This window comes from Synchiropus splendidus, chromosome 8 (genome assembly GCF_027744825.2).
Source record: "Synchiropus splendidus isolate RoL2022-P1 chromosome 8, RoL_Sspl_1.0, whole genome shotgun sequence".
In the NCBI taxonomy this organism is placed as follows: domain Eukaryota; kingdom Metazoa; phylum Chordata; class Actinopteri; order Syngnathiformes; family Callionymidae; genus Synchiropus; species Synchiropus splendidus.
Window position 1 is genome coordinate 19,363,254 of NC_071341.1, and position 12,174 is coordinate 19,375,427.

Sequence of the window (12,174 nt, forward strand, 5' to 3'; positions counted from 1 at the left end):
AATGATCAGATCACACATAAAGCATATGGACACAAAGCTTCTCAGATGGCCACACAGTCGAGCTCACTTCCCCTCAGAGACGTCCAAACTCAGCACACAATGTTGTAGCCGGTCTCTCCCGAGACAAGTCTATGTTTTAGAACTGAGACCTCTGAAAAGCACTGAGGCCTTGGACAGAATTGGCAAAGCTGAGTGCTTTGAACTTCTCTTTTCCTTTGTTCCAATCATCTCGACAGACAGAAAACTTCTCTCAAGCGTTTTGGATTCCAGAGAGTTTGTCTTCTTTCAGCGCTCCTCACATCATCGCATGTTTCATTCACACGTTCTTACGCAATGCTCCCGTTTGGCCTGACACTGGCCGAACTTCAAGTGTTTTCAAGTCACAGCCTTTGGCTGACCTGGACCTCCATCAGTTATCAGTTTATCTCTTCTGTCCAGTGATGCCTCAGTCATGGCTGATCCTTCAGCAGGAAAGCATTGTTTCGACAAAGCCAAGCTCCATTTTCCAACCTTCACCCCTGCCTCCTGCGTCAGCTACAGTTTGGAAGGTTTCTGGATGGTTTCTTGCATCTGTAACCTCATTTGATTTGGCAACAAGTCTTCGACACTGTGATCCTCATGTGTCTCCTGTTCTACATGCACGGGAGAACTGTAATATTCAATTTGGTTCTGAGCTTTTCAGGTTCACAAATACTGATAAAAACTAGTTGGACAAATTTGGTCCCAGGCCATGAGTTTCATACATGTTTTAAATATTTCTACAGAGTGTTCTTGTCTCTTATTATTACTTTTGTTCTATTTTTATTTTTATTTTTAATTTAATTTTATCAATTAACATTTGATCATCTTACAATTGTTTATATTACACATTTTAATGCAAAAGAGAAGTTTATATTTTATCCTGTTAACCGTTAGTAGCGGTAGTTGTTCCTGATGAAACCTTTTATTTGTTTTTTATTCATTTATTGTTTAATAATTTTATTTAGTGAAGAATAAGCTGTGAATAATGAGGCAAAAGACTTTTTTTTGTCATCCAGTCTGGTGGTGGAGTCAGGACTGCAGACTGTCAACCTCCCAGTATCCTCCCACATTATGGTCCACAATCTATTTCCTGACATGGATCTGTGACATCTGTGACACTTGTTTATCTGTTCATGTGGGGACTTTATGCTTTTGTGGGGACATTTTGGCTGTTCCCTGCAAGGTAAACCTCAATTTGAGGATGGAGATTTCAAAATAAATGGGTTATTATTAATTGGGTTTCAGTTTGGTTCAGAGTTCTGGTTGAAGTTAGCCATGTGTTTTGGGTGGGATAGGTATAGGATGGAGGCTGGGGAAAAGGTTATGGCAGTGAGAGGTGTATATATATATATATATATATATATATATATATATATATATATATATATATATATATATATATATATATGAAATAACAATAATAATAATAATAGTGAAATGAAAAGGCAAGCACAGTTTATATGTTCAATAAATATATTGTTTTATAGTCAAAGATTAGAGTACAAGTTATCACTAATAGAATGGAAGATGTTGGCATTAAAAATAAATTTGGGCAGAATTCTAATTTTACTGGAAATGACAATGTTATGACACAAAAAGAACGTGATGTCATCAGCCGTACCATTGATGCATGATGCTTGAAATGTTATGTTACAGTACACACATTTATTGATACTTGTAGAAAATAACAGGCAGTGCAGCATCACAAAGATGTGTATATGAGTCAACTTAAACATACAAGATCAGCTAAAATCGGATGAGTTCATTTAAAACCAGGATTCCAAACACTTGAGGTCTCACTCGGAGGGAGGCGGGACTTCTTCAGTACTCGGACCAGCAGCACGAAGAAGGCCGTGCTGATCCCGCCCAGGACGCACACGCCCGTGATCAGAGTGGTGGTCACCGGGTTCAACAGTCGGGAGGGCGCACCACTTGCTGCAGGACAAAGACAGACATTTAAAAACAAGTGTGAGGTGCTGGTGTGAGATGCGGGAGCTGGAACTTTCTGTGTGTTTGCGAGGTTGTCTCCATCAGTCCTGATACTTAGGGACCAAATAGGGTGGGACTTACCGAGCTGGGAGTTGTTCACAGGAGTTTCCTCTGGACAGAAAATGGAGTTAGAATGTCTTATTTTGATTTTAAAAGAAGAACCCACGCAACCACCTTTCAACACACATTACTGTCATTATTATTATCATTTAGATTTTTAATTTTTTTTTATGGGATGGGAGTATATTAAACCTTAAATTACATGAAATTAAATTACTTAAATATCTTTTTTTTCTTTCATAAATAACAAAAATATATATATTTGTTACATGTTTATTTATATTACATATTAATATATCTTTCTTCTTCTGCAACAATAGTCTCCGACTTACAGGAGCCAACTGCTATGTGTCAGCCAGGGTCAAAAGCATGTAACATTTTGAGAGTTTTAACCTCTGAATAGCAAGTTTTACCTCCTACTGACGCATAAATTATAAGAAATCCTTCTCGAGAGAAAAGTCACCAGGGACATAAAAACCCTTCCAACCTGCCTAAGTTGTCTGCCAACTTTTGAAGGTTTGAATTATTTATCCTCTTGTTATTGTTTTCTTAAAAGGTCCATCACTTATACACACGTCCAGCTTTACCAGAGCTGCAGATTCATGCACCATTTTGATATTGAAAACAGGAGCTTGAGGTCACTTCGTACCACTCCTGGTGATGATCGGTCCTGCAGTGATGACTGCGTTGCCACTCGCGGCTGGCAGCGACCCAAAGTTGGCTTCCTCTTCCCGTTTGCGTCGCCGCCCACATATCTGCCAATCACGTATTCAGATGAGGCTCTGGATGGAGGTCACGGCAGATTTTTCACTCACTGGCATGAGGAGGATGCAGTCGTCCGCCCTGCAGAGCTTGGTGACGCAGTGCAGGAAGACGGTGGACATCTTCTGGTGCCTGTGCTTCACAAACCGGAAAACCTCGAAGGAAAAACGTCCCATCTGGCTCTTTCCGTTCTCGAAGACCGTCGTCTGTGGGTCTTTGTTGCACCTGTGTCACAGAGTCAGGCTGATGTTACACGTCGATATGCTCTTAAGTATTCAGCGCTCGTGTCATCGAGCAGGATAAACCGGTCTGAATAGGTAATAGCTCTCTATTGAGGCTTATCAAGCGGCGTCTGGCGGTATGAAGTAAGACAGCAAGATTACCCGGAGAAAAGGTCATAGCGTAGTTCATCATTAGGATTCCCTGAGGGGGTGGTGTAACAGTAGTCCATCAATATGTTCCACCTGGGTCGGGACAAAAGTGAGAGATGTGGACGCGGGATAGAGATCTAACTGCGCAGCAGATCATTCAGTCTGCCCAGGCGGACTGGCGCCTTTCTGTAATAGCATAATGGCATAATGACGTTAAAGCAAAAGAGACACGCACAGAATCTGGAATAGATGGAAAAAAAGGGTGGGCAACATAATGCCCGTGTTGTTTTAAACATGGGTAATAATGCGGCCGTTGTACCGTTTGTCCAAGTTAGTCGCCTTGACTGCGGCAAATACTCGGGTTTTGAGGGCCAGACCAGCCATTGGGATGGAGAGAGGCTGATTGTACGTGGAATCCTGCGCAGGAAGAGAATTGCAAGTTCATGAGTCAGTTTGGGAGCGAGGAGAAGAGGATGTGTAACGCTAGCAGTGGCTGTCACTGGGCGCAGACTTGCACCAAGGCACTCATCTTCACCCAATGTTATTCTCTAGGAACTTGAGCAAACACAAGGACAGAATGACCAGATCGTGACGGGCTGACGGGGCTTCATGAAACAGTGTCGTCATTTTCAGAGGCCAGTAGGTGGCGCTCTCTGCTTTTCAACCTTTTTTTAAGGAAACCTTTTTTTTTTTTTTTTTTTTTTTTTACCAAAAGCGCCCCCTAGTGAGCTCTAAAATTCAGGACACAGTTTCATGAAGCCTCATCACTATTACAAGGTATATGATACTTCCATATTTACTTGACCCTGTTTTGATTTATAATCCTCCAAAATATGTTTGTTTTGGGTGGAGATCGAGCAGTAGCACGTTGATACTTAGGTTATGACAGGTGTACGATAATCACCCTCAAAATACAGTAATTTTGAGGCTCTGGTACGACAATTACGAATTTCCCTCTTGGTTATACTTCCAAGCGATCCTCACTCCCATGGTGTAATATACAAGTAACATCTGACTTACAACCTGCTCAACCTACGACCACCCGTACTTACAACCACAGCCAGCAAATGCTTTTTTTTTTTTTTTCAATGTCTGACACCGCAGCACATAGCAGCGTGGCATCGCGTACAACAGTTACGGCAGAACAGTCTCCCTGCATCTCACTCTCACACAGTGATCTACCACAACAGTGGTACCTATAACCCTCGCACTGGCTATTTTGAATGGCATTCGAATTACGTCCAAACTGACATACGACCAGTTGGTCGGAACCGATCCCTGTCGTAAGTATTGTATTGACATTGAGACGTTTACTGCGGCCTATACTGACGCCAAAGGCAGCCTTCCACGTCGCATGTCAACGCATAGGCGTTTCAATGGAGTAAAAACGCTTTACGTAGCATTCCAGCACAGTGGGTCGAGGGGGCACTGTGAAAAGGAAGTAAGCGCGAGTCGGGTGGGGGGCGCTTTGTTGATGTCACTTGATGTGACAGGAAATCTCTACGACTGAAACATTCTTTAGCTAGCAAATGACAAGTTAGTATTTACAACAAAAAGGAACCAACCTCCATCTTTCTTTTACGTGGTACACTGCCCCCACAGCGTCAGTATATAGTAAGTAAGTAGTATAGTAACGCTTCAGTTGAAACCCAAATGCGTCAACATGCAACGCTGAAGTCTGCCTTTGCCGTCAGTATTGTACGCAAAAGTCTCGTATTTCCCGATGTCAATATAGTACACCATGGGAGTGAGGGACTGCACACTGCGTGTCGGTTGTTGTACTTCATTTTATTGCCAGTAAATGCCTTTTAGCAGTTGTGGAATTTGCTGTGTATAGTTGAGATCGATTGTCGCAGTTGTGAAGTACAGTACATTGTGTGTGTTATTCTGGGAGTACATCTAAGCGCGACATTGATAGCTTCACCAGGGTCTGTGTCTCACAGAGACGCTGTGTTGTGTTTGTTACGTTGACACAGTAGAGGAATGGAAAGTTTAATAGAGGTGTTGACTGGTTGTCGTAAGAAAAAAAAACGAGAGTGTTGTAGAAGAAATACGTAACCTGCTTCTGGAGGAGATTTAGAATCTGAAGAAACAAGAGACTAAGGAGCAAAATGTGTGGTGTCCCCAGGAAGTGGATGAGCGGAAAGTAAAAAGGGAAGTTTCTCAAGACGACAAATGCAAAGCCGACTTACGTTGTAGAGAATCATGCTGAGGGTGCTGACAAAGGTACCATTGCTGTCCTTGACAGACACGGCAGCCGAGGAGCTGCAGGAGCACATGCGTATTATGGTGTTTACTGAAGTGAAGATTAATTAAAATCACACTTTGTCGTCCTGATGATAAAACACATTACGGTTTGTTTGATAGGCCAAGAAGGAAGCGTTGGCATTCATGAATGAGCCTGTCAGTCAACGCTGCTAGCCATAAATGCTAATGAGAACTCAACGGTTAATGAGCCGTCGCCATAAACAAGGCTTGTTTGGATGTAACTCAGGCAGGATATGAGAGTGGAGAAGGTTGAAGCCATGCGTCTGGCGCTGGAACTCACGAGGCCAGCTGGGAGTTATTGACCAGGTACTCCAGCGGGTAGCTGCAGCTGAACTTGTACAGCAGGCCCGGCAGGTAGCTGATGATGGTCGGCGGGTCCGGCGTGTCGATGTAGCCCGAGACGTTCCCCATCTGCACCAGAGACATGTTCCCGTAGGCGTTCGCCCCGTAGGCCGTGCTGACCTGCGGAGACAGAGGCTGCACTTCATCTCCAGATCAGACCGCGAAGAGGCTCGGTGCGTGCCGGTGCATTTGTTACCACCAGGCTGTTCCCACAGGCCTCCAGGGTGCTGAGGCTGATGCTGAACAAGAGGGCAGTCGGGAAGGTGTTGTTGTTGATGAAGCCCCGACATTGGGTGTCGCTATGGTGACCGTTCAGGGCCAGATCTGCGTCGGTGTAGCCGGAGTACAACACCGGGCAGAAGTTGATCTTCAAGGTGATTGTTTGGACTCCACAGTACACACTTATGTCCCGTTCTCCTTCAAAAAAACAGCACCACAAGCTATTGTTTCTGATCACTGGTGAGTACAGCATCACACCTCAGGCTGGTGAGTGTCGTTCATAACCAGCAAGAAAAGAGGATATAGACTGAGAAAAACTCATCAGTTATTAACAGGACTTCACCTTCACGATATGCACACAGTGATTGTAGTCCTTAACTTCTTAAATTTATTTACTAGTGAACATCACTACTACTACTACATTAAATACACACTGCTATTTATTTATTTATATATTTTTTCTACATAGTTCTTTTGTGTTTAATCCTTCAGCTGCGTGCACAAACAAATAGTTGAACCAATTTTTTGACCTGTGAAGTCATAGTAAGGAGGTGAGAGCTGCAGTAAAATTAAAATGTTAATGATAAATAGAAAAGAATATTCTAAATGTAGCAAAATGTAATAATAAGATATACTTATAAAGAAAATAAATAGTTGTTACCGTAAATAACAACAAAAAAAACAACATTTTTATATCTATCCAAACTTTATTCATCACTTTATATTAAGTCTGAATACTTCTTGAAATTGAAAAATATTTTTAAAATGTTTTTTGTTTCATCCCTATGTCTATAATAATGCAATGACTTAAGAAGAAAGCATGTCCTGAATATAATGTCAGTCATTTCAGTATCAACAGGCTTCACCCCCCTTCAAAGACCAGTTGGACTCCTGTTGGTGTTATGATGTTATGAACTGCTGTTTTCCTCAGTCACCGCATCGATCGTTGTTGGAGACATACAACAGTCCTCACCAATAATGCTGCGGAATACTGAAGAGCACATTAACAAAATCAATTTTCTACCTCAAATATACTGCTCTGGTTGCCCGGCAACGCCACTCAATAATACACAATGTTGTTGACTCTGTAATAAAGTAGCACAATTCAGGATGAATTGAAATGAATTATCGGTCTGCATTCAAAACAATCCATTCAAAACGCATATAAGAGCATAGGTTACAAGTGAGTAGCACCTGTTGTTTTGTGGAATTTGACATGGATCATATATATATATATATATATGTGTGTGTGTGTGTGTGTGTGTGTGTGTGTATAAAGTACATATTTGCCTTTCTGTGAAAAAGTTCCTGCCCAAATTTCACCTGAGGACAGGAAGGCGAGTGTGTGGGGAATCATTCGCTACACATGTTTAATAAATATGGGTTACTGATGCTGGTTTAAAATGGTAAAACACATGGCCAAAAAGATTTTTCATCTATTTGTAATTGCTAAAAGTTAAAAAAATAAAATCAGATAAATAGAATAAATGCTGGTGTCAATGATTTTAATGGTCTTAAATTGGTTACTGTTGTTCGTCAAGCAGTTTCCATTGGATAACAGGAGATTTAAATAAATAAATACATCTGTATCACAGCTGAGGATGCTCTCCATCACAGCAGTGAAGAGGCGAATGCTTGAGCTAATGCATTCTCAGGAAAAAAAAAAAAAAAAAAAAAAAAAATATATATATATATATATATATATATATATATATATATATATATATATATATATATATATATACTTCCTCACATGAATTTTTAAGATCAGAGGCAGGAACTTTTTCACAGAGAGACAAATATGCACTGTATACATATACATAGCAAAGGATTGCAGTCCCTCATATGGAGGAAAAAGAAGTACATAGTAAGAAGTGCTAAATATGATCCATGTCAAATTCCACAAAACAACAGGTGCTACTGACTTGACTTGTAACCTACGCCCTTTTATGTAAGGATTGTTTAGAATGCAGACCGATAATTCATTTCAATTCATCCTGAAAATGTGCTACTTTATTACAGAGTCAACAACATTGTATATAAGTCTTCATTTCGCTGTTAATTCTCCTCGGTTCTCCAACTGTAACATTTGCTTATCATTAATGTTTACTGCTCCCTGACCTTTAATGAAATTCAGACCTTTGAACGTGAAGCTCTTCCTCACTGCCAATATTGCGCTCTTAATCCTTGCCTCTGGCGCAGATCAATTCATACTTAATGCATTTCTGACGCGTTACAGAATAAGGATGAGTTTTTGCTCTTGACCGCGCATGCAGAGGAAATACTTTTAAAGTTAGTCCACACGTTGAACCGCAACCTTTACACTTCGGCAGCTATAGATAGAACATGAATGTGATATCGCAGTTTCAGAATTCACGCTGTGGTTTTTGTCGACCTCCTTGTTAAACGTATTCACTTCCCGAAAACGCTGAGTAAAGAGATTATAATCTGTGGGGTGGTTCTCACCAGGAAACCTGCTGTGGTAGTTGGCATCACAGTTGTATCCATTGAACTGTGCGAAGACTGTAGCGCCGTTGCTTATCAGCAGGAAGATAAGGCACATCATTTCGGCACCTGAGAGAGCACTGCCCGCTGACATCTTCAGAAGGTCAACATTGCCAGCGTCGCATTCCCCTGCTACTCGCTCATAGAAATCTCAGTCTGACGTTGAGAAGCCTCTGTGAAAGTCTGGTTCCCCGAGTCCAGTAATCCCTCTTATCCTGCTGCCCCTGCACCCCGCTTTAACTCATGTTGGCCCAGGCCCTCTCCTTCCCGATCCCTTTTAAAACCGCGGTGACCCACACTCGGGCTCGCCTCACCCCGCTCCCCAGTTTACCTGTTTCCTGCGCCATTCAGAGTCATTGTCTGGAAGCTCATTTGTGATGACAGAAGAGTAAAATGGGCTTATGAACCTGATCTAAACCCATCTGCTGTGTTTGTGCGTGCTGATACGAGAGATAGCCGGGCTCATTCTCCAAACACTTTCACAAAACCGACTGCGGAGAGAAACATGGGAAACTCGGGCGGATCTGAATGGCCGGGACAAATCTTTTCACGGCGCCCCGAAACCTGAGCGCGCTCTGAGGGTTCCCACTCGTCTCTGCTGGGTCTGATCTCCGTCTGTCAGCTCACACAAACGGTGGGTCTCAGCGGGAGGGCAGCATTAAGCTGTCATCAGGTGCCGCTGTGGCCCACATTCACATGAACATAAAAGTGGACTCCGGGTCTGATGCAGGGCTGTGTGTGGGTAATTGGAATGCACAAGTCATCACTTAGAGTCTGTGTGAAGGACACAGCAGCGTGCGGTCGCCGCTGCAGGACTGCACTTGGTTTATCACTCCTTCTCTTCATCCTACCTTCAGACAACCTTCAACTCAAAAGCAGTTGATCTGACTGAAAGATCCTTCACCTCTTTGTGGAAACTTTCGCCTTCTCCTCCGCAAATTCAGACTCCAGCAACCTTTTGGCTCCAGTCATTTCAAAAAGCTGGTGACTTTGAATACACAGCTTTAACTTCCAAAGAAAAATCAATAGCCGGACGCACGTCTGTTTCTAAGCCTGGGAAGAAAACGGTTGGAACAAAGCTTTAATTACAAGAAGAGAAGGATTTGAGATTCTTGAAACACACTCAGGACTGCGCTTGACATTTAACTGCGGCGGGTGTAATGGAATTTAATTTTTATTTTCCCAAAGAGACAGTGTTGCATAGTTCCTGCAAACATCTTCTGAGAATTAGAGTTGCCTTCATTTTCAGTTGTGGAGTCATGGAGGGATGTCGGTGGGCTCCCTTTTGAGTGACAGCCACTCATGAGCTGCTGTTGTTTGTCAGCATCTATGGGGTTTTTGCAAAGTGGAAGGAAAAGGAGCAGCTATGAATAATAATTTTATTGTAAATCCATAAGAAATTCATGTACGTATCTGAAGCTTGGAATATATTTCATGTTGATTAAATATATACTGATATATACTATATTAACTAAACAAAAAAATTTAAATCAAATTTTAGACGTGGAGTAAATGACAGAAAATTAAAAATAATGTATAAAAACTAAATATTAAATAAATCAAAATATTATGTCTAAATTAAATGTGAAAAAATACATAATATTCATCAAAACAAGATACACTTTTGTGTCTTTAGTTATGTATTTATTTACAGGCTAACACAAGCCACTGCGCGCTGCTGACTCAGCAGGTTAGTGATGTCACCTGGTCAATGGTTAACTGATTCAGTTGGTGAGACCTGGAAATACTCATGCACATCGCGTGGAAGAAAGTAAAACGACTGAAGGACACACAAAGAAAAACACTATTTGACAGAAGCAGTGATGCGGTTGTTAATTCCAATCGCTTTCAGGAACTGTTGGTGACACATGTCCGGGGTAAAGTCAACTGAAGAGCAAAACAATCCTGGTAACTTTGTTTTATCAGGATCTATGGACGTGAAAAAAAAAACAAAAAACAGCACTGAGACAGTGCAAACCTCCGCCAAAGAGCTAGTTTCACATGGGTCTATTAAAACAGAATAACATTAATAAAACAGCATTCAAGATTCAAGAACTGTGTTGACACATGGCAAGAATAAACCAGGCAGACTGGGACTTGAACCTTGGCAGAAGCCATGAAAGTACAAGTGGCGTTTAGAAAGTGCTGGCAACCTTGGCTAACAACCCTTCACTCTCGCTGTATTTTAGAGATTTAATTGTAAGCTGAGTTTCATGAAGTCACATCTTTGGTTTGTTTACCATACAATTGAATGACATTTCCTTCAAAACCTTCACCATTAAAATTTTCAGTTTCGAGCTCTACAGCTAGAATGAGTGACGTGGAACACATGTTTTGTTGGAGCAACATTATAGCGTGTTTGTTTGCTGGAGCACTCTCCCACCTCACATCGGCTTTCATGTCACACATGTGCATCACACTGCCTCCTGCCTCGGGCCTCACGTGCGTGACACGTATGACATCAATGCTCCTCTTGACCATGCGGAGCCCTGAGAACCTGGGCCCGGTGTCTGCCGCTCACCTGCCTGCACGATGAGGTAGACCTGAAATCAAATATGTTGCACTTAAAGAGCTCACACGGACAATTTGGAGCAGAGCGGATCAGATGGCCATACGGAGGAGAATATAATACATAAGCTGAACTCATTACCGTCCAGCTTATTTTACAAATCCCACCCAGTAAATGACCCATTTTGCCATTAATGTATATTCATGTGCTCAGTGATAGTGTTTCGCTCACCTGACTGTTCTTAGATATAGGGTTTAAGGGAAACGACACACATGTGGGTCAGCGTGAAATGTACCTCAACTGTGTTTAGTGACTTGTTTTGACCGAGAGTGGAACTTAATCGAGTCAATTACAGCTTTTATATTTAATGAATCACGATTAATTGGGCTTTAATATTTGATAGCTCAGTCTGAGAGGAAGTGCTCGAGCAAACGCTTTGGTGCATAAGGTGCACAGGACCACTTCTTTGTTTCCATCCTGCAGCTTTTAAACTTAAATTTAGTCTTTTGTTGTGACATCAGATTGTATCACAAAACAGAAGCTTAATGCATGATTACTCACCGTTATTTGGATTTGAACTTTTTATTTTGTTTGTTCCTCTCCAAAATCACTCTTATTTTTTTCTTATTTAGAGAAATATTTTGCATATTATTGTAATTATTTTCTACTGTATGTATTTTTTTATATTTTATTTTATGTTCTTTATTTGTTATTCAATGACACATCTCACATATATTTGAAATATTTTTTTCTGCACATAAAAAAAAGCATTTCATTTTTAATATAAAATAAAATATCAGCCTTTTATATTCATTATTGTAAAAGTATTAAAGAAAATAAGTCATCTAAAAATCCACCAGTTGAGTTTATCACCTGTCCTCATGTGGTCTCATGTGAAAAGCGTCTGCTCACCCTGAGCTCCTGTGAACTCTCATGAATTCCACCCTTGTGCCCTGAGACTTTCGGTGGCCCAGGACCAACCGCTACCCTTAGATCAGCCTGATAAATCTGTCTTTATCTGATCCAACCTGTAACATCCAGACTCAACAAACTCACGTTCAACTCACAAAGTCTGTCCTGCATCACAAAACCCGTGAGAGCGTGTCAGTAATCTGACCCTCCAGAGTT

The 12,174-nt window shown here is 41.4% G+C and overlaps 1 protein-coding gene across 1 annotated transcript; it reads right to left on the reverse strand.

Annotated features, from left to right (window-relative positions):
• Positions 1 to 1,783: 1,783 nt before the first annotated feature.
• zpld1b (zona pellucida-like domain containing 1b) lies at positions 1,784 to 8,595 on the reverse strand. The gene is made up of 10 exons (XM_053873303.1): positions 8,499 to 8,595; positions 6,010 to 6,230; positions 5,752 to 5,933; positions 5,396 to 5,468; positions 3,523 to 3,620; positions 3,216 to 3,296; positions 2,886 to 3,057; positions 2,720 to 2,825; positions 2,092 to 2,121; positions 1,784 to 1,956 (listed from the first exon to the last, which is right to left on the reverse strand). Exons 1-10 carry the CDS (start codon positions 8,593 to 8,595, stop codon positions 1,784 to 1,786), a joined length of 1,233 nt encoding a protein of 410 aa, XP_053729278.1.
• Between the last annotated feature and the right edge of the window lie 3,579 nt (positions 8,596 to 12,174).

What these genes read in the sequence shown, in the direction of transcription:
- zpld1b (XM_053873303.1), bottom strand. Translation starts at nt 8,595, where the DNA reads ATGTGCCTTATCTTCCTGCTGATAAGCAACGGCGCTACAGTCTTCGCA. An exon ending in CCTGTGGGAACAGCCTGGTG is followed by an intron (nt 5,934 to 6,009) that starts GTAACAAATGCA and finishes CTGTCTCCGCAG; the next exon opens with GTCAGCACGGCCTACGGGGC. An exon ending in ACTGCATCCTCCTCATGCCA is followed by an intron (nt 2,826 to 2,885) that starts GTGAGTGAAAAA and finishes CGTGATTGGCAG; the next exon opens with ATATGTGGGCGGCGACGCAA.